This window comes from Urocampus carinirostris, chromosome 13 (assembly GCF_059441175.1).
Source record: "Urocampus carinirostris isolate Australia breed hairy pipefish chromosome 13, RoL_Ucar_1.0, whole genome shotgun sequence".
NCBI classification, from domain to species: Eukaryota; Metazoa; Chordata; class Actinopteri; order Syngnathiformes; family Syngnathidae; genus Urocampus; species Urocampus carinirostris.
The window spans coordinates 28,047,339-28,074,206 of record NC_142361.1 but is presented as its reverse complement, the minus strand read 5'-3'; the positions used below and the strand labels follow the sequence as shown (position 1 = coordinate 28,074,206).

The 26,868-nt window shown below is 36.6% G+C and overlaps 2 protein-coding genes across 4 annotated transcripts in view; both read right to left on the bottom strand.

The window, feature by feature from the left end:
- Positions 1-224: 224 nt before the first annotated feature.
- LOC148354247 (prominin-1-A-like) lies at positions 225-19,254 on the bottom strand. Its single transcript, XM_088351058.1, has 18 exons — positions 18,952-19,254; positions 16,600-16,844; positions 15,303-15,379; positions 14,630-14,835; positions 14,434-14,554; positions 12,777-12,840; positions 12,639-12,704; positions 10,945-11,099; positions 10,074-10,110; positions 9,863-10,004; positions 8,845-8,997; positions 7,241-7,364; positions 6,480-6,562; positions 6,293-6,377; positions 5,853-5,891; positions 5,405-5,494; positions 2,242-2,354; positions 225-2,120 (listed from the first exon to the last, which is right to left on the bottom strand). Exons 2-18 carry the CDS (start codon positions 16,802-16,804, stop codon positions 2,081-2,083), a joined length of 1,800 nt encoding a protein of 599 aa, XP_088207184.1. The 5' UTR covers positions 16,805-16,844; positions 18,952-19,254; the 3' UTR covers positions 225-2,080.
- Positions 19,255-20,656: 1,402 nt separating this feature from the next.
- The window catches only part of ldb1a (LIM domain binding 1a), a 36,460-nt gene continuing 30,248 nt past the window's right edge, over positions 20,657-26,868 (bottom strand). For 2 of the 3 annotated variants that reach the window (XM_088350791.1, XM_088350792.1), the window contains one exon: positions 20,657-22,088. In XM_088350791.1, coding sequence (XP_088206917.1) covers positions 22,035-22,088 — 54 coding nt within the window. In that variant the 3' untranslated portion in view covers positions 20,657-22,034. The other variant, XM_088350790.1, reaches the window with a different exon arrangement.

Genomic DNA, 26,868 nt, shown 5'->3' with positions numbered 1-26,868 from the left:
GTATTTATCAAAATTCAATTTAATTAATAATTTAGAGGCTCAAGGGGTATGATGATATAAAAATATTTTCGATAAGTCATAATCTGAAGCAAGGTAACCCATGAAATTTCAACTCATGTTCAGTGAAAATGGAAACAGGGCGTTTGCAGAATGACACTGCCGCTTAGTGGTGTTTTGTAGGTGTCGCTGGAATAATGACGTGTCAGGTCATTCATCTACTACAATACTGTATACATTTTTAATGAAACTATTCACAGTACATATCGGTACAGCACTCAAGCAAAACTGCAACAAATCAACAACAATCTGTTTTTTTCTTCTTCCTAAGGAAGATTTGACAGGTAAATATAAAGAAGCCTGCTTGCTCTGAATATCGCTCCTCGTTTTAATTGTATTTACAAATTTTAAAGAGAAAATACGATGAGGTATTACACAAAAAAATAAAACACTCACCCAAAAAGCAGCGTAAATAATATACTAAAAGTGTGTATGGCCTAAAATGAGTTAAAATATAGTGTTGAATGTGTTAAATGAACATAAAAATAAGTTAAATATTTGATGGAGCAACTGACATGATTTCTTTTTTTCTTTGAAAAATCTATGGTTTTGCCTGTCGTAATTATGAAGTCACTACCTCGATGTAATTTAGGGTTCCTTTTTTTCAATTCAGAATGAAAAACAGATGCTTTTGTTCAGTTTTACAAACAGCCACTCACCTATTTTACAGACATACCTGAGTTAAACAATGTTCATGCTAGCGGCTGGGACAAAGCTAGTTGTATAAGCATTTGATACATCTATTTATGCCCCTGACACCTACGAGTGTTGCTTTTCAATTTACTAAGCGGTTATTTTTTAACTCTTATGCTAGCAGCCTTGTGAGCATTAGTGTTAGCCGCATGAGCTTCCTCCGCTTTCGGTGAATCGCTTTAAACACACAATATCAAGAAGTAAATATATAAGTATTTTGTTGATAACATGTAATTTCACTGATTAGTTCACAGTTAACAGTTTTATTGGCTAGCAACCTATGTATTTATGTTATATTTAGTAGCTCACTCAATACAAATACTAACCATTAATATAACCCTTAGCTTATGTATTTCTTTACTGGCTCGTTTGTTGGCTAGCTTGTTAGCTTAAAGAAAACATTTCATATAGGTTGTGTACTAAGTAAGACTTTTTAATATATTTTACATACATACTTGAGCTATAATGGTCCAAGTTGATAATGCAAGTTGCTGTAAAAAGGCTTGGCCGCATTTAAAACAACTATTAATGGCCCTCACACCTTCTGAGCTTTGTTGTTTTTTTTTTTGGAGCATTAGCATAAGCCGTATGAATTTCCGCCGCTTAAGTTGAATCGCCTTAAACAAACGATCACAAATTTGCCCATGAAAATAACATTTATTTTATAAGAAAAGGCATTACCTTTGCATCAAAAGTAAGATTTATTCTTATTAATGCCTCTAATTTAGCATGAAAGGGCTTAAACCAGGAGTCGGCAACAAGCAGCTCTGAAGACGCATGCGGCTTTTTGTTGCTCATTGGCACTTTATCAAAAATGTTTGATATTGGAAAATTATATTGTATCTGGAGAAGAACAAAAATGAGGCAAACATTCTAAACGTTTTCCAACGTATATATATATATATATATATATATATATATATATATATATATATATATATATATGTATAAAACTTACTTGTTTTTTTTTTTGCAGCTCTAAACATATGGTTTTCTTGGGGGCGTTTTTTTGGTCCAAAATGGCTCTTTTAACATTTTGGGTTGCCACCAGCTTTAACTCACAACATATGAGTCCTTTAAACTTTTTAGACCCACTGCTACTGCTAGGATCTCAATTTCTTTTTACTGGAAACATGAATACCTTAACATTTCATCTGCGATAAGATCCAAAACTGCAGTTATGTCTCCTGGGGTTGAATCTACAGCCAGCTACCAAACTGTTCCTACGAGGCCCCGACTGATTGGAATTGTATCTCTAGCCGGAGCCAGAACTGCTGCTAAGATCCGTCTGGTGTATGCGATTGAGTCTTAAGTGTCTGCGGCAGGATTCTCACGCCATCCTACAAGTCCTGGGACTCGGTCGGTTTTTCCTTTAAAAGAAAGTTCATAACTCTGTCGATATATATAAGAAATATTCTCTTTTATAGTGACTGTGCTAACCTAAAACAGAGGAAGAAGAAATACTTCGGAAACTACGGTGTAAGTACTCACATCATGTCATCATTGTATTTCATTCTCCTGAAGAACTTTGCTAGTTTTAGGGAGAGTATGATGTTGGGGATAAAGAAGGTTGTGCACCAGCCAAGGCTGAACCAGAAGGAATTCTAAAGGTAAACAAAAAAGAGGGTCAGCAACGATCACCCTGATGAGATTATTCTGCTTCCTTCTGGTTTCAACATTGAACACCTGCAAAGGAGATAGCATGGGATGCCAGGGGTGTTGATTATTTTGACTACCATGTACTGTTTACATCATTGTCACAATTGTCCAATAATGTTGCTGTTCTTTCATACAAACACCCTTTAGGGCGGATGTGCATTTTTCAACCTAGGCTAGGGGTGTCAAACTCATTTTAGTTTGGGGACAACATAGAACAAATATTCTCACGGGTGCCAGACTAGTAAATGAATGGCAAAATTGTCTCTTAGCTCGAGGGATGGATGTCTTTTCAAGGCTCACAATTAAATTATGATTCAGGAATGCAAAATTGAATTATAAAAGTTATTCGGGTTTTTTTTTCCTCAATTTTCTTTAACAAAAGATTTAATCTCTTTTAGTGTTTAACCTTTTCTTTATTATTTATAATATGTATAATATTTATTTTAGTGCATTTGTAAAAATAAAATGCAAAACAACATATTCAACAGTTTATTTTACTCAGGGAAATTTATGCAGACAGGAAAGTGACAAAATAGTATACAAAACTCTAAATTAAATGGTTGATTTAACAAATTAAAAGTTTTCTGCTTTGTTTTTTTAATGAAAATGTTTACCTGCATATGGGAACTTTCCCGTTAGATTTCATATCAACTATAGAAAGGATATGAAGCTTCTTAAATGTCATGATTTGCCAATTGCCCTCACCTACGCTAACTCGTTTAGCCCCAGCTGCCACTTGTTTCTTAATTAGTTCTCCTCCTAATTAAACACGTCATTCTCATTCACTCCTTGTCAGTCTGTCTGCAAACCCCTGCGCATGCAAAAGGCAAGCACTTTTGACTCTGGCTCCCGTTTTGATCCTGACCTGTTTCCTGTATCAATACCCGATCCAAGCTCCGTTTTCCTGTCCCGGCTACCCATATCTGATTCTGTTTCCTGTATCGATCCTTGATCCAAGCTCCGTTCTCCCGTCCCGGCTGCCCGACTTGTTCCGATCTCCGATCACGCTGCGTCTCCCGTGCCGGCTGCCAGACTTGTTCCAATCTCTGACCACGCTTCGTTCGCGAGGGCTTCCCGCTCCTACTGGCCAGCCAGCACCAGATCGCTGTCTTTTTCCTCTCGCCCTGACTTCCCCGATCCCTTAATAAAGCATTGTGTGAAACGTTAAGCATTTGGGACCCCTTTGTCCTTAAAAAGAGCCTTTATATATTTTTTTCCCACCGCGCCTAGCTTTTTCATCTTACTTTTATCTTCTGTGTCCCGGCTACTCAGCGCATTAAGCGGGACAAAAGTAGGCAGGCGACGGGGATGGAGGAGAGTAATTTCACGCTTGTACAGGTTGATGAAAATGGTGAAAGTAATACAAGGCCTGTATCAAATACTGTTCAAATACCGAACCAAATCCCCCAAAAGATGAAGATAGAGGTAGCCTAGATGGTAAGGCGCCCGCTTTGAGACTGGGAGGTCGGTGGTTCGCGCCCCGGCCGAGTCATTCCCAAGACTTAAAAAGTGGTCGGCGGCGCCCTCTGTTGGCTGCGGCTGCATCGGCTCGCTACAACGGGTCAGGTGCAATCGACATTTCGTTCTGTGTGCATTGTTACACAGAATGACAATACAAGGAAATTATTATTATTATTATTATTATTATTATCCAAGCACAAGAGAGACATGTGCACGTGGCACACAGGCAGCTTGACAGAGGCTACAATGATAATTTTAGCCAGAAGATGATGTCAGCAAGTAAAATATTTTTTAAGTTAGGGACACTAACTTTAAACTTCTGCAAATACACCCAGGTGCAATTTTTTTAATATTCTATTTTTCTTATTGCCTTTCACAGCACCTCTCTGACTTTTATTTCAAGCCTAATAACATCGGGTTGGGTTTCCCCAAAGATCTCTGGTTGAATAATGGTAGCAAATACAACTTCAATGGGTACTTTGCAAGTGGTGACTGGATTTGGCGACATCCAGTAGACATATTTAGTACTGCAGATCATTGTAGCACATTTTTCTCTTGTGCGTCTTTCAGGAGTGTCTAGCAGGCCACATGAAATGATGTGGCGAGCCATATTTGGCCCGCGGGCCTTAAGTTTGACACAAGTGACCTTGGAGATTTAATAAAAAGAATAGGCTCTTGGAAGACCTATAAAAAGAATGGGATTCTTGAGGGTTGTTTGCACAGTCTTCTCCTGTTCTCCTTTGCAAGTTCAAAACCCATTGTTGTCTTCTATCTATATTTTGAGTGTGTACTAAACTATAAACGTATCACCTCCTAGAGTAGCCCTTTGACCAATTCTGACAAAAGCTCATCGATGATGGGTCATTGCCACTTTCTAGGATATTTTATTTGAGTTTTTAAATGCATCTTTCTGAGGGCAGATGTTTTAGCAGTTGACTCAGCCCATTTTAACCCTAATAATAATTAAAACCTGGTAATAACATAATAATAACATAAGAAAAACATAGAAATAACTTAATACATATTACTAAAGTAAAGCATACCCAACTTGAGGCTTTGCGCTAATCAGTAACCTAAAAAGTAGCTCTCAGCTATAAAAATGTGGATGAAATGATAGAAGGTCCCAAATAGTTTTACTATGGAATTAAATTCCTAAAAATGTCTGTGCTATATCTGATATAATTTCAGTAAAAATGTGTTCTTACAGATTATTTGTAATGTTAAAGTTTCGTGGTAGTAATTCAAATCATGAAGCATCAATATTTTAATTGCAACTGTGATTGTTTCTTTTTTTCAATGATATACTTCCCTACCAACAAAGTAGCTCCCTAAGAACACTTGAGTAGCCCATCAGTTCTGAAATAGCTCACCAGTGATACGTCATTTGGATTTTCTAGGAAATTTGATTTTGAACTAGCGTGAGGAATGATCAGTGTTTTCAAATCTGTGATCAATTCTTCCAAAATTCTATGGAAATATCCCATAATTTAAACATGTAAATGACTGCCTGATTTTGCACCCTTTTTTTGCTCACCAGAGACGACACAAGGTAAAAGCACAGGATACTCCTAGCAGAATCCAAAACTCCAGCTACAGATCCGCAGTGGGCAAACTCCTCTGTAAGCTGACAAAACATACATTTGGAAATTGTTATCTTGGTTCATCATTTGTTTAGCATCTTATATTGTATTTGTTATCTCCCTTGTTCGTTGATTTACTTCATAGCTTCAGAGTTAGCAGTAAAATCATTTGGCGGTGTCCTAAAAATATATTTCCTAAAAATATATTATGCAACTAATAATAAATATTTTTTTTTAAAAAGTGAGAAACATTTTTAAAGTTGCCATTCAGTTTTTAAGGATAAAATACAAATTCAAAATTATATAGCAGGAGATATACTGACAAGCTTTTCAAATATTTCTATCTTTAATTATTTCACTGATTTGTTAGCTCCTTAAAAAAATTCTATTCATTAGTCTTACCTGCTTTTTGAAACACATTAAGGTGAGATCTGGCATCTCCTGTAGATAAAAATACACCAATAATAAAATGAAGTCAAGTTTTCTAGCATGAAATTGTAAAGACTGGAATCGTCCATTTCATATTGTTTTGCAATAATGGCCGTAGAGAAAAGGAAAATTAAGTGTAAAAACCTATTTGGAGAATAAAAGGCTGCTCGTTTCCTTGTTTGTAAAACAGGCATTTTGCAAGAATCAAAAAACTTAGTTCTTCTTAATTAACTAAATCATTACGGGAACAATCAAACAATTACATTTTTCTTTTGCATGATTTTCATTAAAATGTCTTTATATTGTCAAGTGTTTTTGTAGCATTCTCAACAAATTCACTAAGGCTGAAAGTATTAATATTTGTTATTAAAGACAACGAGATGTAACCAAATGCAAAGAGTGAAAAAACCTACCGTGGATTTGTCATGCGAGTTATCAATATCATATTTCTGATTTAAGTTGAGTGCTGACCACAGAGGAGAGTCATTCTGGCAGTCCCTGGATACAGACATCATTTCAACCTCATCTTTCTAGGTAATTAATTGCACATCCCTGAACTACTAATACAGAAAAGGCATTTGGACGTGTTAGTTCGTCTACCTGTATAATTCATAGAGAGTGACAGTCGACCCCGGGTCTAATAATTTTGCAATTTGCAATGATTCGCTGATATTCGGCGCATCCTGTCAGGAAGAACAGAAACGGCTCATTACTCATGAGCCTAAATATGGAGGTCCGATACCGCCAGATGTAAAATTAAAGGTACAAATATATAAAAAAACTACACCCCATCCAGTCTCTGCACCTCATTCTTACTAGGGTCATAGGAGCCAATCCCAGTTGTCTTCGAGTAGTGGGCAGGGGACACCCTGATCTAGTTCCCAGACAGTCGCAGAGCAAACAGAGACATACAACCATTCACATGCTCATCTATACTTAGGGAGCCTTTGCAGTCACCGATAAACCTTAGATGTTTTTTGAAAAGTGGGAGGAAACTGGAGGAAACCCACCCAGGCATGGGGAGAACTTGCAAACTCAGCACATGAAAGGTACCTGGTTTTGAACGCAGGACCTAAGAACTGCAGCGCAACCGCGCTAACCACTCAAGCTGCCGTGAAGCCCATAAAAATAAATGAACACATCAATAAATCATGTAATACCTAAATAATAAATGCAATTAATGCATTTTGACGTTTATTTACTTGGTACTTATTTTATCATTTATGTTGTCATGTATTTTGTTGTGTACTTTGTCACGACAAAGAGTTATTCAAATGAGGAGGCAGGTCAAACTGGCTGATCAGTCCTCCATACTTAACGCTTTCTGTTTTAATAAAATAGAATAATTAAAAACTTTTTACCTTCAGCAGTTCTCCGCTGATCCAAGGCGCGCACACTATCGTGTGAACGTTTCCACCCGCCAGGAAGAGCAATGTCACAAACAACATAAGCAACCATGAGAACACGAAGCTTAGATTTGCCCCGCTAAAGTAAAAAAATAAAATAATAATAATTACATTTGAGAAGCAATGAATTGTGTTTTAAATCTGTGAGCATTATCGACGTACAGTACGTTTTTCCATTTTAGCAAATTATTTGTTTCATGGTGTTAGGGTAATAATGTGAATAAACAAATAGTATGTAAGAAAAATGCATGTACAAAAATTGGAGTAAAATTAAACATAAAAATAAGAACATACTGTACATGTTTTTTTTAAATAATTGTAAATGAATGACTAAATGAAAAAAGGTCTAGTCCATAATTTGATTGCAGAGTTCCAACACTGCATACTTTCTCATCAAGAGGTTGCAGGTTTGATTCCCGGCTCCTCCGTGTTATATGTCGAAGTGTCCAAGACATTGAATCCCTAATGCCCCCAATAAGCAGGTCGGCGCCTTGCATGGCCGCTATTGGTGTGTGAGTGTGTGTGTGTGAATGGGTAAGTGTGAAGTACATTGTAAAGCGCTTTGGGAGGTCATTGGCTTGATAAGCGCTATATAAATGCAGGCCATTTACCATTTCTCTAATACTCAAGAATAAGTTAAGTTAACTGTGGTTGAAATAAACATTCGTGACGGATTTTTCTTCTGAACTATGTGATTTTCTTTTTCTTTGTGTGACAGTCTAATTTCTGTCATGCATTAAAAACTTAAAAGAGAAAAATAAAATAATGAATGGGCAAATGTTTAAAAAGAAGTGCCTAAATTGTAAGAGTATTTCTTATTCCAACGGGGGCGTGAAAAATACATTGAGAAGTGCCTTGGGGTGTCAAGAAGTGCAACTTTGTTGGCAATAGAAAGCATCTTGTTATGCCTTTTGGGCTCTGCCGCGGTCCCTCCATAGCATTTTGTTGACTTGATAGCTTTAAAAGAAATGTAATAAGATTTGCACGTCCGTAAAGTAGGTTCATAAAGTCAGTGTATGTGTGTTTTTAACCAGCCCTGTTAACGCTGAGCGGCATTAGCTCAGGAGGTAAAGCGCTCATCTTTGGATCAAGAGGTCGCAGGTTAGATTCCCAGCTCTTCTGTGTTGTATGTCGAAGTGTCCTTGGGCAGGATACTGAATTCCAAATGCCCCCAATAAGCAGGAAATTGCCTTGCATGGCTGACTCTGCTATCGGTGTGTGAGTGTGTGTGTGAATGGGTACGTGTGGAGCTCATTGTAAAGTTACTTGAAAACCGCTATATAAATAAGCCATTTGCTTGTGTTTCTGAAGTGTTTTTGCTGTGTTACTTGTTTTGCATTGTCTCTGTGCCTTTTGTGTGCTTCTTATTAAAAGTTTGAAAACTCTTCTGTTTTCTGTCTTTCCCTCTAAATGTCTTCACGGTTTAATATGGACACACGTGGCTTATTGTCAGGTGTGGGTTATGTATGTACAAAATGTTCTTAGGTGCGGCTTATAATCAGGTGAAGGTTTTTGTCCGTCAATTACGTTAGTATTTTTTTTAACTGAGGAGCACTCACATCATGAGGAGAAGTCCACCAATATTAGAAATATCTGAGCGCATTGTGGGTTCTTGAACCTGTCTGAGACCAAAGTGCCCCAGAAGAAGACCCAGGCTGTTACAAAGTACCACCATGAAGACCATAAAGTTCAAGCAGAGGGACACGCGCCACCTGATGAAAAAAAAACAACGGATTAAATCACGCCTTTTATTAGGGTCTGTACACCTTTTTCATAACCAAGGACTTTTTAAGGACTTTTAAAGACAATTTTCCAATTTCTCCAGTACAATTTGAATAAGAATTCCAGTGTGAATCATGTATTTTGCAGAGCCACAGATATATCTTCAATTTAAATATGTTATTTTTAATATTGTGTCTGGCATTTATCAAGACATTTGATTTTAAGATCTTGAGTAAATTGCAAATGTATTTTAAGAAGAATAACTCCCCATACAGGTGTTGGGTAAAAATTGACAATTATATGTTATAACATTACCGGTAAATAACTATTTACTATATTACTATTATATTAAATAGTAGTATGTAACTTACATTTTTGGTTGCAGGAAGTCATCCCATGGCAATTCACCACTGAGAAATGCTACATTAATTTTTTGCATGGCCCATAATAAATGTCCAAATTGATACGTAATCCTTGCACTAATACAGATTTATTAGTGCCCTGTTTAGATGTGGCATGCACCTGTCCTTTTGGACGCAACGCATAGGGGGGCAATGTTGCTTCATAGGACTATGGTGTACAAACTAATGCCAACTGCAGATAACCATGTGGGAGGAAGAAATGCAATGACAAAGGGAAGCCTCCAGAGAGCAGTGTTGGCGTCATTTTTAAGCAGACTTGTTGAAAAACATGGCAAGAATTTTAATCATTTACAAGCACTTGACCACAAATGTAAACACTTTTCAATCCTTTAAAACACAACATTACAATTCAAACATTTTCAAGAATTTCATGCACACATACGATCCCTATTTTATGCACCGTTGACGGTAGACACTCTAGGATTTTTTTTACCTGATATTGTCGGCACGCTCCAGTGTTGGCTCCCACCTCCTCACCTGTCCCCTTATATATTCCATTGGCTGAAGTAATTGTTCCCGATTAAATTGATCTGAAATTTCTTTGATCTTATTAGAGAGGTCCTTTTTGTCCTCAACTGAAGATAAAAGGGGACAAAATGAATCATTGAGTGTGTAACACGTAGCAAGAGGTGTTGATTACTCACGATTGTTGCTTCCCTCTTGATAGCTGGTGTGCTCCAACTGGTGACGTCAAAATGTACACGGTTATGTTTTGCCACTTTTATCACGCTTTCATTCATCTTACATTATTTGCATAAATATTCTATACTCCATACTAAGCTAAACAAATGTGAATAAGACTGAACCTTTCACCCATCTCTTCTTTAGAGGGACATTGTGTATTATATAGCGAAATAAAGAAATTTGTATTTATTTTACGTAACCTGCGGCTCACCTAGAGGGAGCAGACATGATTGTTTGCCATCTTGCACGTACGGGTACCCCAAAAACCAAAAACATTGTGAGAAATTGGGTAAAAAATGGTGCACTTTGCTAACTTCGAGTCTACATAGTTTGTATTCTTCCTGGTGTTTTTGTAGCACCCGTTTTCAGTGGCACTGCACAATACACCAGGTAATCAAAAATTACACACTGTCTTTTCAAGAGTCTGTATGCCTGCGAGACTCATATGAGGGCAAAAGTGATATTCAAAACAAACTATGGCAGAAACATACTTTACTTTATATTTAATGATTGTATTATTTTGATACTGAAATGGACATAATTACATATTTTCATTCAAAACCCTGTATACTAAACAGAACACTTATCTAAATTGACATTGAACAAAACCTAAACATGCATAAAATGTTATTTTTCAAAGTAGAACAAAATATCCCGTAATAAAGAAAAAGTCAATAAGTTATTTTTTTAAATGTATTGCATTTTTTTTAACTCAGGCTTTCATATGTAGTACCAAGAGTTGCTTTTAACTGAAATTCTTATTTAATTGGGCAAAGATCCTCTGTAAAAAACAGAATGGTTATACAGTTTTATGTTATTAGTCTTACTTACTTTTTCACCCTTTGTATCAATGGCCATTATATGTTTTTTCAAATCAGCATCTTGCAAAGTTTGGTTGATCCTTTCTGTAATTCCAGTTACCGGTTTGAACACGCTTTTTATTCCAGTTGTCGATTCATCTCCTAATGGTTCCAGTTCCCATACATCTATCAATGTAAAATACAAGGGAGTTGATGTATTGCAGGGGTGGGAAAACAACAATCAGTGGGCTGCAGATTTTTAATCCAGCCCGTCAAAAAAATGGGAAAAATACTATGTCGATTATACTAAATTGTCTTGATTGTCATTGATAACAACCTAGTAACATTATTTGCAACAAGATTAAGCATGGCACGCCAGGATAAACATGTTATAAGGGCTTAAAAATAGGAACATTTGATAAATATCATGTCAGGAAAAAATAGGCAAAGATATTTACAAAGTAGCGCTTGGACACTGGCCTAAATTGTTATCCTAGTGCAAAGGGAAATAGTGCATTTTAATAATAGTGCAATGTAAAATAGTGCAAAAACATTTAGCAGCAACAGAAATTCCCAAAAGTCGAAAAGTTAAATATGAATCCCCATTCTTCAATAAATATGGAAGATAAATATTTTTCACAGTTTTGTGCAATTTTTCTCCTTGTTTTAAGGGACCAGTAGCGCCTACCGGAAGGCAACAGGTCAAAGAGGTGGTGGCTGAGGTAAGAAGACTCCTTTATAATGATGATGGCACTGCTGTGGTCTCGCAAGCTGGCAATGTCCTCCAGACTGGGCTGAGAGCAGCCAATGATTTTTTGGGCTGTGTTGATCGCTTTCAGTTCTATATACATTTTAGTTTACTTACAATGGTAAAAAGTACTAATAGTTAATATATATTTTTAGTGCAACCCTTGTCCCTTCCTGTGTACTGTGCACAAAGCCAACGTGCAAATAACGTGCTTCAATTTTTCCGTACTTGCTATTTTGTTGGTAGTCTTTTTTTATTAAAAAAAGAAAAACACTTCTGAATTATTCCTATTGCATTTTGAGATATAATTAACGGATATTTCTGTAGTGCAGTGGTAAGCACATCTGCCTAACAAGTATAAAGTTCCTGGTTCAAGATTGGGTGAAAACATTTGTTGGCCTGGAGTAAGATGGTCGCCACCGGGCTCTACTTGCCAAAGACGCAGCACAGGAAATGGTGTCCTTAGCACCCTAATAGTTGAGGCTTTACACCAACCCACTGACCATTATCAAGTTAACGCTTGAAAAAAATACGTTACATGTATTTTTTTTTTTTCCGGATACTTCAAAAACAATTTGATGAAATGATCTGTTTATAAACAAATTTAACATATTCATGAAGATGTCTGCATGAATATTTCTTTAATAAATGCACATGACAAAAAAAATGCATGGGTCCGCATTATATATTTTTTTATGTATTACCGAGGTTTTGAATTCAAAACGTTATCTGCAAATTCAATCAATCAATCTTTTTTTGTTCTTCTTGCCCAGCACCCCAGCCAAATTTCTAAACTTGAGACTCAAAGTTTGCCCACCCCTATTTTACTGTCTAATATATGGTTGAAAGGGCTGCCGATGGAATTCAAATATTTCTATTTCTACAATTTTTAAGTATCTTTGTTATTCAGGTAGAGTGTAATGCACATGGCAGATTGGTCTCTGCTTTTTCAAATATTACAATCTTGCAAGCCTTACCCGTCCTCAGTTCATCCACACTATTAATATCCACATCTTTAAAGGCCATTTTCAGCAACTTCTTTCCTGTCAGACATATATATTAATACAATTCATAACCACAATGTCAAATATGAATACATTAAAAAAAAAATTTACCCATTCTGCTACTTGGAATCGTTTCGCCAAGCTTACTACTCTCGTTGCTCAAAAAATGTATTTGCTGTAAGCAAGAAAAAGCATTTTGATATAAGCATTTTGATATAAGGCAGTAACCTGTCTCCATTCATTAGAATGGGAAAGGACCAGAGAGGGCAATACCAGACTTCTATGGCTCTACTAAAATGCTCAAAATGAAACGAACTACAATATCTTATTTTACAATTCCAATCATGTTCAAATGCATTGTAGAAATAAATAAAGTAATTCAGTTGGTGACTGCTAACTAATTTTGTAAAACATTACATCGAAAGCTGCTTAACATTGAACATCATATTTTGGAATGGAAAATGAGATTTTTCAGATATTTTAATTGTTTTCGTAGTAGCATGTAAAAGCGCCGTGTTAAGGTCAAAAGTGGTTCTGAGAAAGGTGTAAACAGCCCATCAAACCCGTTACTGTATAAGTCCTGCAGATGGCACTAATGCGCCATAAAATTTAAATTAAAACAATTTAAAAAACGAAAAATCAACTTTGTCAATTAAAAAAATCATTGCTTGGTTCTTTTTTTTTGCCATTTTTTGTTTATTTAACACAAACTGCCTATTTCATAATATTTTATAGTCATTTCTGTACTTGGGTATCAGTTGGTTTCCAGGGAGCAGGATTTTTTCGATTATAAGTGACGATAGAGAAGGAAGACTTTTTGTGCATTTGTATTATTGAATATGAACCTTTATTATTATTATTATTATTATTATTATTATTACGTCTAGGCCTAAAGGACTGTCTTGGAAAATTTTAATATTTTGATATAATTCTTTATTTTCTGGAATGCAGTTAAAACAAACTCAAGTATTGCAAGAATTTGTTTTTAATATTGCTCATTATGGCTTACAGCCTACTAGTATACTTTTTTGTGATACAGTATTCTTATATTTCCAGATGTGATGTTTTGAGTTTTCAACACAAATAGGCTATATAACTTATCACAATATTCTACTTCTCTGAGACAGTACTGCATTTAATTAAATGTATTTTTTTCTATTACGGCCTAAAATCTTTCTTTTTGGTCTGTTTATATCTTTTTTTCCATTCCATTATCCGCATCTCTTATCCTCAGTGGGGTCGCTGAGGTGCTGGAGCCCATCCCAGCTGTCTACAAGCAGTGGGCAGGGAAGACCCTGAACTGGTTGCCAGCCAGTCGCAGGGCACACAGAGACAGATAACACATTTGTTTATTCAAACCTAGGGACAATTTGGACCGGCCAATTAACCTGACATGCATGTTTTTGGAATATGGGAGGAAACCAGAGTGCGCAGAGGAAACCCACGCAAGCAAAGGGAGAACATGCAAACTCCACACAGGATGGCTGGTAGCTGGATTTGATTCCATGACCTCAAAACTGTGCTAGGGATGCGCTAACCACACAGCCACTGGCCTGTTTAAATCCTATTTTTTCTTATTACTATATGTATTCCGATGTTTATATGTTTAATAAATTAAGCCAATCAATCAGAAGCATCAACACCACCACCTCAACAAAACAGAGCAAGAATAATTCATACCAGTATAAAAAAGGGCAGTTGCAATAAAAAAAAGATGTAACAAGGATATAACAAGCTTCCATCCACGATCAGCGATACTGCCAAGTACCTCAAGAAGGCTGTCAACAAATCCTTCATAATCGCCAATGGTTTTGTTGAGCTTAACTTGACTTTGTCTCAACCTCGCTGAGAATTCATCATTACTTCCGAACATGCACATGTTCCCCGCACTGCAGACACACTTAAAAATATTACCTCAGAAAATGAGACACTGTTATGTCATTATTTATTTAAAAATAACTTACAAGAGGAAGATTGTGAGGATGGCAGTGCTCATGAATATTTTTTTCCTTTCAGCGTATATGAGGGGTGTCTGTTTTTGGTACATTTCGCCGCCACACTTGCCACAGTGTCGACAGCAGGCCATCACAGAGCCGACGATGGGCATTAAAAGGATGTAGATGATGCCGAGGACCACAAACACCAAAAAGCCTGTCTCATAGGACAAGACCTAACCATGCAAAAATTGAAGTTCCAAGTTTTGCTTCTGTTATAACAACAAAAACACCTAATGCATTTTATCAGTATATACAGCATAGATAGGTAAGCGGGAGTTAGGTACGGTGGTAGCTCAGGATATGTTGAGCTAGCTGAAATGCTTAGCAGGTAGAGCTAGAGGGTTACATAAGTAAGGAGCTAGCAAGGTGGCTTTGTAAATAGTAAGGAAAGAGCTAAGTGGCTTCCATAAGCAGGGTATGTAGGTAGGTAGGTAGGTAGGTAGGTAGGTAGGTAGGTAGGTAGGTAGGTAGTTAAGTAGGTAGGTAGGTAGGTCGGCAGGTAGGTAGGTCGGTAGGTAGGCAAGTAGTAAGGTAGTTGGGTAGGTAGGTAGGTAGGTATGCAGGCAAGTAGTAAGGTCGGCGGGTAGGTAGGTTGACTTTTTTTAAAAACATTTTTAGGAGAAAAAAATAACACACTTACTTTTTGACGAAATGTTGTCCGGGTTAGTGCAGTGATATTACCTTTTTTCACAGCGTTTATTGCCTCAGAAATTATTTCTAGATCAAGGATTCAAGAATAACAGAACTGTGAATCCATCAATCAAATTCAGTGCACTTGAGTTATTCCAATTACAGTATGCTGTTTTACATTAAATAATGGGGTTTGTTGTCACTATTCCAATTTGTGTCGTTTATGTCATTTATTTGTCAGTGTTTTGCCAAAATTATCAGAGAGCTTCTAAGGCAGGGGTCAGGAAACCTTTTTGACCCAAAGAGTCAAAAAAGCATAAATATCTTGATTTTATTTTTGTAGCCACACCTTACATTTTAAGACTGTTTATATGTAGTTTCCCTCCCGCAGTTACTTAAGAGTTTTGAGGCCCATTTTGACTGTCATTTTTGTCCTAAACAGTTGTTTCAAAATAAGATACAAGCAAATTTTTTTTTTTAAATGTGGAAAAATACTTTAAACGAGAATACCAACGGATTTACCTTTGGTGCAGACGACACTAGGCAAGGGGAAGAAGCAATGTGCCCATTTCTACCGCTCACCCAATCAAATTGCCCTAGGAGCTTTGCTAAAAGTTCTGGGTGTTTGAAGTTTGTCTGTTTGTTTTTCATCATAAAGTATAAAAAATGAACATAAATGGTAGATAGTTTAATCAGCTTATTATCTAGCGATTTACAGCTAGAACAAGTTTTATTGGTGTGACACCTTGACTGAAAACTGTAGGTGAAAATTGTGTCCTATTTATACTATCTCAGAACAAGGTTCTTAAACACAACCTTCCAGTCTGTCTTCAGGAACAGATAACTTCTCATCCCTTCGTAGCAAATGTCATGTTCGCTCTTGCCCAGACACTCAAATTGATTGGGTTCAAAATGAACCGGCTGTTTATCTATGGTAATTATATTGAACTATAACTGTTTTTCTCTAGACATATTTGTCAAGGACATTCTTTCATCATAATTTACCATAGAATTAGGGTCAGAGAAACGTTGTTCACTACAATGGCTGCCTGCTTCGAAGCTGGCCTCACATGTTGTGCTAAAGCGATCTGCCATTTTGAAAGTGCTGTTACTTCAAGAGGTCACAGCTCTAGAGGAAACAAGCTAGATGGGTCAACTTTAAGACTCCATTTCTCAAGTTTCCCCATTGCGTGAATTATTTTGCAACATATTTGTATAATTGGGGGGAAGAAAACACACATTTTGTGCTTAATTGAAAAAAAAAATATTGGGGAATACCTCTAAGAGTCCTACATAGCAATACTGACCTTTGGGAAACCCATTGGGCTGCACCATACTAAGAAAGCCGTGGACCACACCACCCATGAAACTGCTGGTGCCATCATAGAAGTCTGCATATTTGCCACTACCCGCTGGCAGCTGCCAGCCTAAGATTTCCTTGCAATCTTGTGCTTCTGTGTAGGAGCCCAGGATCCAAAATCCTACGAACACTGCCATAATATTTTGCCACATCTTGTGAGCCTTCCTCCCTTGACTGGTGAAAGGCCTGGTCCTAAGAGTAGGGAGGAAAAAATGATGGCAAACTATCGATAAAATACTGTTTTAATACTAGGTTGGTGATCATTTACTGTGGAGAGAAATGCACAAATAAGGCAAGCTCTCATTAGATACAAAGTCACTCAGTGCTGAAGACATGTTTTCATGACATTTGCATTTTTTATGTGTGACATAGCTTAAGTGACAAGGAGGATGTCAACCGAACAATAAAAGCCCCTCGAGCTAATTTTTTTGGTTTTGAGTATAACATTTTCAAGTTCAATTACTAATTTTTTACAAGAGTTGTTGTTTTTATAATTATTTTTTACTGTGCTGATTTTTTTTAATGTTCATTTGGTTATATCTTGTATGTGTAACGATAGAACACATTTTTGGGGTCATGGAAAATCTGTGAGTTAAATATTTTATTTCAGGAATAAAAGGGTAGTCCTTATAGTCAGGTATTTTTATAGGAACAAAACTTTCTAGTTTTCATTAGGTAATTATATGTATACAGTAGACCCCCAGGACACGGCATCCTTACCTTAAGATGTTTTCACGAGACAAAGTGGAATAAGATGTTTTTTCGACAACAAATTTTTCCTGAGCTTAAAAAGCAAAATAAAAACTGTGTGGTGTGTGTGCTTATGAATATGAGTCGGGTCCTTAAGATGCTTGTCAGCTACTGGTTAAAATCATATAAGATACTGATTTGATATTGGTTTGCATCACAGCATCATGAAAATGTCAAAATACTATTAGATGAATTCCCTCCCACAATGCCGACCTCTCTCATCATTCAGCTTACAATCTTGTGTGCTTTGTAAAGACCTAGCTAGTTAATACAATCTAAAACAGTATTTTTTGTACTATATTTATTGAATATAGGTCCCAAGACTTGCAGTGATGCTAAAGGGAGGAGCCAAAGCACGATAACCATGGGAAGCTTGTGATTATCAAGAATTTTTTTTAAAAAGCACACGACTTGTTACCATAGCTAAGGATTTAATCCGTAAACAATCAACGATCGTGATGATCATAGTGAACAAGGAGGCCAATTAAACCAACAAATCTATAAGTAGTAATAACTGTATACTATCTTGCAGTGATGCTGAAGGGAGGAGGAAAAACATGAGAACCATAGAAAGCTTGTGACTATCAAGAAAAATGAAGAAAGCACATGACTTGTTACCCTAGCAAAGGATTATAGCCGAAACCAATCAACGATCATGATGATTATAAAGAACAAGGAGGCCAATTAAAGAAACAAATCTTCTATTAGTAGTACTCACTCTATACTAGTTTGCAGTGATGCTAAAGGGAGGAGCAACAACATGAGAATCATGGAAAGTTTGTGATTATCAAGAAAAATGAAGAAAGTGCACAGCTCGTTACCCTAGCTAAGAATCATAGCCGTAACCAATCAAAGATTATGATTATTATAAAGAACAAGGAGGCCAATTAAACAACAAATCTTCTATAAGTAGTTCTCACTGTATATGAAATGAAATGAAATGAAATGATTTGCATTTATTTAGCGCTTTTCAAGTCAATGACTTCCCAAAGCGCTTTACAATGTGCTCCACATTTCCCAATAACGGCCTTGCAGCCATGTAAGGCGCTAACCTGCTTATTGGGGGTATTAGGGGTTCAGTGTCTTACCCAAGGACACTTCGACTTGTAACACGGACGAGCCGGGATTCGAACTGGGATCCCAAGACGAGCGCGCTACCTCCTGAGCTACTGCCGTATACTATTTTTATTACTGTTTATTGTACATGTACAGTATTAATGTTTTTACCTTGTCTAATGAGGGTTGAAATGCATTAACTAGATCATTAATGTCGTTCTGGGGGTCTATTGTACTGCATATTTGTGACATAATTTGCACTGCAGCCCTGAGACTGATTAAAAACTACATTTAATGTATGTGATTTTTCTATCTGGGTACGTGTTTGGTGTTGGGTACTAATGTTAAAGGAAAAAAAGACACCATAAAGACCGCCTGAGAAAGACATTAGAAACTTCATTATAGCCCAAGTTGGGTCGACTAATAAAAAAGTACAGTAAATACAAATGAGCGAGAAGAATAAAGAATGTAGAATGTAGTTTGTGATACTCACAGTTACGGGCATTACATTTAGACATGCAATTTCATTCCTAAATCTCCTTTTATCGACTGTTCCCGTCCTCGAAGCCGTTTAAAAAAGTTAGCCAAAAGTTAGCTAAAGTTGTCCAAACATACATTAATAACAGGACTCCGCTAGTGACGTCACTCCACCGAGCTCCGGTCACTTTGAATATTAATTACATGAAATGAAAAATGTTCAATTTGTTACAATTGCATCGTTTCACTATTAAAGAGGGAAATAATTGACTCCAAATTAATTGAGTTGAAGGCTAACACGTATTTTTCGTCGTGGTTCCCCCACACACAAACGAGGGACATGTTACTGTCCTTCTTCATTATGACGTCATAGAAGACTGAGCTGTGTTAAATAAGGTCACGTGAATTAAAAACTGCGATAATGTGAAACTTATTATTTTAAAAAATGGGTCAGTTGAAATTGATTTAAAAAGTGTAATTAGCACTTTGTTATTAATTTGGTTCATAATAGCACTTAAAAGAATTTACAGGCTTAGTTTTACCACCCCACAAGCACACAAGACTTTGAGAAATAAAATCTTGCTTATTTATAGAAAAATGCCTATTCATAATTTATTTCTTTACTCTTATTAGTTATTTTCATTGCACTGTTTTTGCTGCACTAACAAACTAGCCCGGTCTACAAGCACTTATTTTGTGAATATTGCCTATCCATCCTAATATTCTTTATTTTCATCATATTTTTTTCTTTAAAATATTTTATTACATTTTTATTCCGGACTAATCGCGTTTTAATAAATGCACATGTTTAAAAGTAACGGTGTACATTATAATTCGATTAGATTCTATTAACAAATCTAGGCTATATCAATTATAATCAATCTCTTTATAAATGCATCCCAATTTCTGCTGTATATCTGATGGAATTTTGCTTGTATCTACTTTCTTTGAAAATTTAAAATGATATGTAAGGTGTTCCTTCATTGAAATTCTTTAGTGCGTTATCTTTAGTTGACTATTTTGATGTACAGTATTGTCTTCTGGTTGCTTAGTCTCTTTAGTGTTTTTGTTTTCAGTTTTTTTTTCTCTCACTCGTACATTGTCTGGTTCTTTTGTTAATTCTTGATATTGCCTCTTTGATTTGACGTTGTTACTGAATGTTTATTTCAAGTTCCAATAAGAAGGAAAATGTGTTTGACACCAAATATTTATAATTACAATAAATATTGCCAGTAGTTTACACAAGAACTATAAATTGGGATAGAAAATTATACTTTAATTGTATATTTATTTCAAAACCACAGAAGTTCAACTTTTTTTTTCAGCCCGGTACTAATATTCAACTATTGAGCAATGAGTAATCATCGATGGTGATACCAGGTACTGATCCCACTATACAATTAAAATAAAATAAAAAATCATGATTTCAAAACTTAAAATTTCGATATATTTTGTGCGTCATATTTATTAATAGGGACTGTGTCTTTTTAGTACGGACATCATCATAAAAAAATATTCACACTATGGTATATTAATCCTCCAATCTCTGGTTCCTGGTTATTAAACGGTTACTACAAATTGCAGAAACTGGCAAAAAGTAGCTTACAACATAAATATTTAAATAACTTGAATATATGAAAAATGGGTAGTGAACCAAATTCCCAGTGTTATGCAGTAGCCCACAAAGTAGGTATAAAAAAAGAAACATTGTTGACACACAATTTTACTCTTCATGATGCATTTTTACTGTATTCTTCTGAAAACATCGGTGAACATGAACAAAACAAAGTGGTCAGAAAATGTTCTGATGATTTTATTTGCACATCTGATACACAATTCAGATGGACTGGAAAACTACAACCGCAAATAGAAGCCATTTTGTTTGTGTGACTAATCAGGTTGTATTTGCTTGGTCGCTCCATGACAAAAAAAGAACTTCTTTTAGCATTTACTGACCCAGCAGCTCTTTTAAAAAAAACTCCACTGGTGATTCATCTGCAGGAAACTGGTGGATTGGACTGAAAACAGCATATCAGTACATAGAAAAATAAATAGTTTGTTAAACTGAGGCCAGAATTATTTTATCTGCAATTGTACCATTACAAATCACAATTTGAAAACAAAACTTAGAGGCTTTTATCTCTTTACATTAAATTGAGATATAATTCTAAGGAAAAGGGATACATAGAATAACTTTTACGGAAAGGACTAGCTAAAAATATACAAGCACGGACACAAACATGAGAAGTAAAGCCAACGTCATGATTTTTCATTCAAATCAATCATCATGGCGTCAGCAATATCGAAAGATTCTTTACATGGAGCTCCTTGGTCTGCAGCTTCCTTTAATCAGGTTTAAAAACAGTTCTGGGAAACTTAATACAAAACTTGTTTTCTTTTTATTTTACAATGGTGTCAAAATATTTGAGTAGCAAATTTGGGACGTTTTTCTAACTTATCATAATAAAAGATGACAACCAGACAATGCGCACAAAGCAAGCGTTGTTGTCATGTTGCAGGAGCGGGGAGCTTTTGCCGGTTTTTCCCCCAAAAAACTACACCAAAACTAAATTAAAAAAAAAACGTGCACATCAAAAGAAATGTGCATTTGTTTTTTTGATTAATAACAGCCAATTTGCCAAATGCTCCCCATTCCTGCCGTCCACTGTGTTAGCATAGCATTCAAATCACTGGCCTTGATTGACTGACAGAGTGACACAAATGGAGGATTCTATATCGATTCACATTATTACCATCACAAGAAGAAAGGTCTAACAGCAAATATTTATACATGAATATACTGCGAGGTTCAGATGGTGTACACTTCTTACATCAGCAATAAAGAGAAAAAGGAGAGGAGAAAAAAAAACAATCCAAAAATAGACTGGAGTTAATTGTGAAAACAGTGCAAAGAATATTTAGGGAGTATGTTGTTTTGTTTTTTTTTGTACATTAAGAAAAAAAGAAAATGAAAAACACTTTTGTCCACTCTTGCCCAGCGTACCACTTTTCTGCCGTAACCAAATGTTGCGTGCTGTCTCAAACAGAAATCTTGTGTGTTTGTGTGTGTTGGCGGTGTTCGAGAATGCGTAGTGGTTCTCAACTCCGGTCCTCAAGCTCCGGCACTGTACAGGTTTTTGTTCCAACCAGGTCCTACAAAAACAAATAATTTGAGTTTTATCAAAACGGATGAGTAATTTTGATACTAAAAAATAATGCATACTTTTTTTGCAGCCTGCAACACAAACAAACAAACATAAAACATTGTTTTTCTATGACATGAGCATAATAGATGCAGCGAAGAGGGAATGGGGAGGGAGGAGTTGTGCATTGGAGAGACCCAAGGTTGGAACAAGAACCCACAAAGTGGGCTGGCAGTGGCGAGCGCTTAAGGCACGATACAGGAAGTCTGTGTTTTCTTAATGAGAGCACACCGCCACCGCTTTATTCACCTGGGTGGACGAGGACTCGGCTTGAGCACCACTGAGCAAGCGCAACGATGCAACCGTCTGTAGTACAAGAGGCCCCCGGGATACGACGTCTCAGCCTTACATTTTCACTTAACAGTAGGAAATAAGATGTTTCTGTGACTCTACTTACGTCATGTTCCCCACTATACGACTTCGGCAACAAATTACTTTGCACAGCCATAAACACACAAAGTTCAAACTTTGTGGTGCTATTGCCTATGACGAGTTACACCTCTAAGTTTCCTGTCTGCAATTAGTCAAATACTGGTCTGCTATTGGTATGCGTCACAGCATCATTAAAATACAGGTATGCTATTGGCTAAACTACCTCACACAATACCTTTCTCTTCATTCAGAATCCTGTGTGTTTTATAAATAGGTCGAGTTTCGAGTTTCTTTAATTTTTTTTAGAATGAAAACAATAACCACATGTGCTACTTTTGCTACAACCTTATCAGGATATCATATTACATTTGGACTTATCATGCAAAACAAGATGATGAAAGAGCAATACATCTCATTTTATGTAAAGCAAAGAAAAAAATCTACCCCAAAAAAAAATTGTAAAATGTAAACCCACTTTTAAAATTTAAACAATGTTTTGGTTAAATATTTCAAATATAATACACATTTTCAATGTATTATAAAATATACTCAAGATCTCCTTGTGTCGAGGTAAACACAATTTGTGAATTTCCCGACGGTGTTGTAAATTTCCCTACGGGGATGAATAAAGTATCTATCTCTCTAAACATGTCATTATTATTATTATTTCTTTTTGCTTTATGTATTTATTTATTTATTTATTTATTTATTTGTATTTCTACAACATTTTGTTAACTTAGTTCAGTTGTTTGACTACATTATGGCAATTTTGTTTGAAAAGATGCAATGTCCAATAAAAAGCGTTAAAAAAGTTGGCAATATACTATATTAGTTTTTGTGATGATTCCCAAGTCTTGTGGTGATGCAAAAGGGAGAAACAAAAACATGATAACCATGGAAACAAAGATTGCGATTATCAAGAAATACAGAAGGCACACGCGTCGTTACACTCGCTAAGTTGCAGGGCCGTAAACAATCGACTATTAAAAAACGAGGACATTAGAGCAAGGAAATCTATGGGCATAACAATCCTTGCAAGAGTAAGTTTTGAAATCAGTTTCATTTTAAAACTGCCATTTCCTTATGCAATCAGCTTTTACTCCTTTCGACCAACTCAAGTCAGGTCAAACAAAGGTGAATAAAATTAAATTTTTCCTTTACATATATATTAATTTGTAATATTATTTGATCATATGCACGTATAGGTTTTGATCTCCCACTTAACGGCAATTTTCATTTTTCATCCCCACCTAAAAACAGATTAATGTCGTATCCCGGGGGCTACTGAAACCAAATTTTATATAGCCTGTAGGGGGTGCTAGCGGGGCGAGATGTCGTGCTAGCCCTCCTGGCTTGAGGGGGGCTTGCCGTTCCAAGGCGAGAGCGACCCGCCGAAACTGTCCTCATCATCCAGGCCGTTGGCCTCGGTGTTCTCCAGTCGAGTGATCAGACGCTGGTCCTGGCCACCACACTCCCCTCCCATCAGTGTGGGCTCCCCCACCATCATCACATCCTAAAAGGGAGAGTAAGGGCCGGAACATATTATCCCCTTTATAACGGGGGAGCGTTAGTTTTTTTTGGCCAATCCACCAAATGTGTTTTTCAGTGGCCTAATTCTTCTGGCAAAAGAGCTGTATTGTATAAGGGGGTCAAGGTTTCGTTCATCCATCTTTGATACCCCCACTTCTCATAGAGCCTGGAGCCAACTGACAATGGGCAAGAATCAGGGAAGGCCTAAAACGTCAAGGCCAGCAAAAGGCAGGGGACAAACGCCAGGGACCTAACAACAAATTCACACTTACGCATAACTGAGTCTATGATGAATCTAACTTGCGTTCCCAAGCTACCACATAGTATGCAAACGTCTAGCACCAAACCATAAGGACATTGGTGTCCAAACATTTCAAAAAAACAGGCCATATCTGGTCACCTGAAAATGTACGAGGGCTGACTATACAGCCAGGCATTCTTTGAACAGTCTTTAGTGAGTTCACTCTCCATGAAAGGTTTGCAGTGCTTGGTGATCAGCGTCACGACCTCATAGCTCGCCTCTGTAGCATTTTCATTTGACTCAGAGTCTTGTGAAAAAGGGGTGCTGTGCCGTTAAAAACAGCTTGCAGTTGTTCACGTGTTCACAGCTTTTGTTTTCAGTTAGCTTTTTCTAGTCAGCATGTTTTGTCTAGCACTGCCTCTTGATAACAGATTCTTTGAAAACAGCCAAAGTCTCTTGGGAAATCAGGTAAATGCAGTTGTTTCAGATTTAGGTGAAAAGAAATACTCTAATTTCCACTTATCCTGGAAGCGAGGGACCTCACAGTCAACTTCTCTTCTTTTTTTTTACACTCGCCATGTCGCTTGGCTACAATTCTCACAGAAAACTAAGGGCAAGGTGGTTAAAGGGCTACTGCCATCATCGGGTGGAATGGTGATATTTTATTTATTTATTTTGTCACAAATGTATTTTATTCTGATGTCTTCATTACACATATTATCAATTTTATGAAATAAAAAACGTGGGTCCGTAAAAATTTGATCATGGGCCGTCACTGGACATGCCTGTTCTATAAATACGGTAAATGTGACAACCAAAGGTCATTTTGTTATTAAATCAGGGGCTTGTGAGAAAGTCAGAAAGGCGCTTGATTTCTTCCCATTTGCATTTACAGGAAATTGTCAGTGAGACAATAGTGCCACAGACGTTTACCTGAATCATCTACAACAGTGTTTCTCAATTGGTAGCTTCCCAAAAGGGGGTCACGAACCTGTTTTAAGTTCCTTGGAAAAATAATGCTAAAAAACAAAAATAACTGGCGGTCAATTACACTACTAAAAGCTAGATGGTGATAATGCCCTGCAATTGCAAGTTGAAATTCGCCAATTGAGACCTCGGAATTAGACAGGTTAAGTTTGTTTACACCAGTTGGACATGGCAAAACCCAGATGCTATGCAGCAAAGAATATATGACATATGGATTGTATTACCTTATAACTGCACAGTCTTTCTACTCATTAATTTGGGATGTGTTTTTTTTTTTGCGTTGCTGCCGTTTTTTTCATTTAGATTTTTTTAAGGCACAGTACTAAAAATAGTATTTCAATTTTTATGACAGGTTATAATGCAACTTACTGGTAAGGTGACAATACCATCCATCCATTATCCACACTGTATATCCTCAGTAGGGTCACGGAGGTGCTGGAGCCCATCCCAGCTGTCTTCGGGCAGTGGGCAGGGGACACCCTGAACTGGTTGCCAGCCAGTCGCAGGGCACACAGGGACAGACAACTCACTCGCTCATTCACACCTAGGGACAATTTAGACCGTCCAATTAACCTGACATGCATGTTTTTGCAATGTGGGAGGAAACCAGAGTGCCCGGAGGAAACCTAGGCAAGCACGGGGAGAACATGCAAACTCCACACAGGAAGGTTCGATCTCATAACCTCAGAACTGTGCCGCACACACGCTAACAACTGCGCCGCCGTGGGTGACAATACCGTTTAAAGTTATTCTCTAATAGTCTTGAATACAAATCATAATTTGTGGTGGTACGGGTAAATAATCTTGGTAAATAATTTTGTTATAATCTTGTTAATTACCATTAAGTGAAAAAAATATACATTTTCCCCTGAAGTTGTTTGTTCATTATCTAAATTGTTCATCAGTGACTTATTAAAGAGTTATTTAAAGAGTTAATGTTTTTTAAATCTTTCAATAAGAAATATATTGTCGCTTTCATGTAAAAAAAAATATTTAAATTACGTTTTGGAGGTAATAACGGTGTTTCTTTCATCCTCCCGTAAAGAGATTCTTGGAGAGAGGTGTTATCCACATAAGATTAGCTTTTTTCTATATTATTTTGTTTTTATAGTTAAAAAACAGAAGTTAGCGATTTATTTCAGTATAAAATCAGCGGTAATCGTTACACTCAATATTCACGGAAACATTTTACTTATCCTACCACCTGTGCAGTAAATAAAGAAATAGCGATCTGCTGCCATCTACTGATATGGAAGAATTACTTACTCCCATAACTGCTGGTAGACAACTGCAAGAATTCTAAATGTAAATTTCTTGTCATCAATTATCTAAAATTGGAGAATTTCCTTCAGCACACCAAACAAGGGGACATTAGTGTGCTGCAGCACATTGGTTTAGAAATACTGAGCTAGAGAGGTTTAATCTCCAACTTCCTCCAGCATCAACAAAACGAAAAGCCTCACACCCAGCCATATTGCCGTTTATCAAATTACCATTTCTATTTAGCACTTTGTGAATACAAATTTTATATGAATAAGGGGTTTCATTCCAACTTGGGTCTCAACCAACCAAACAAACACAATGAGCGGCTCATTTACAC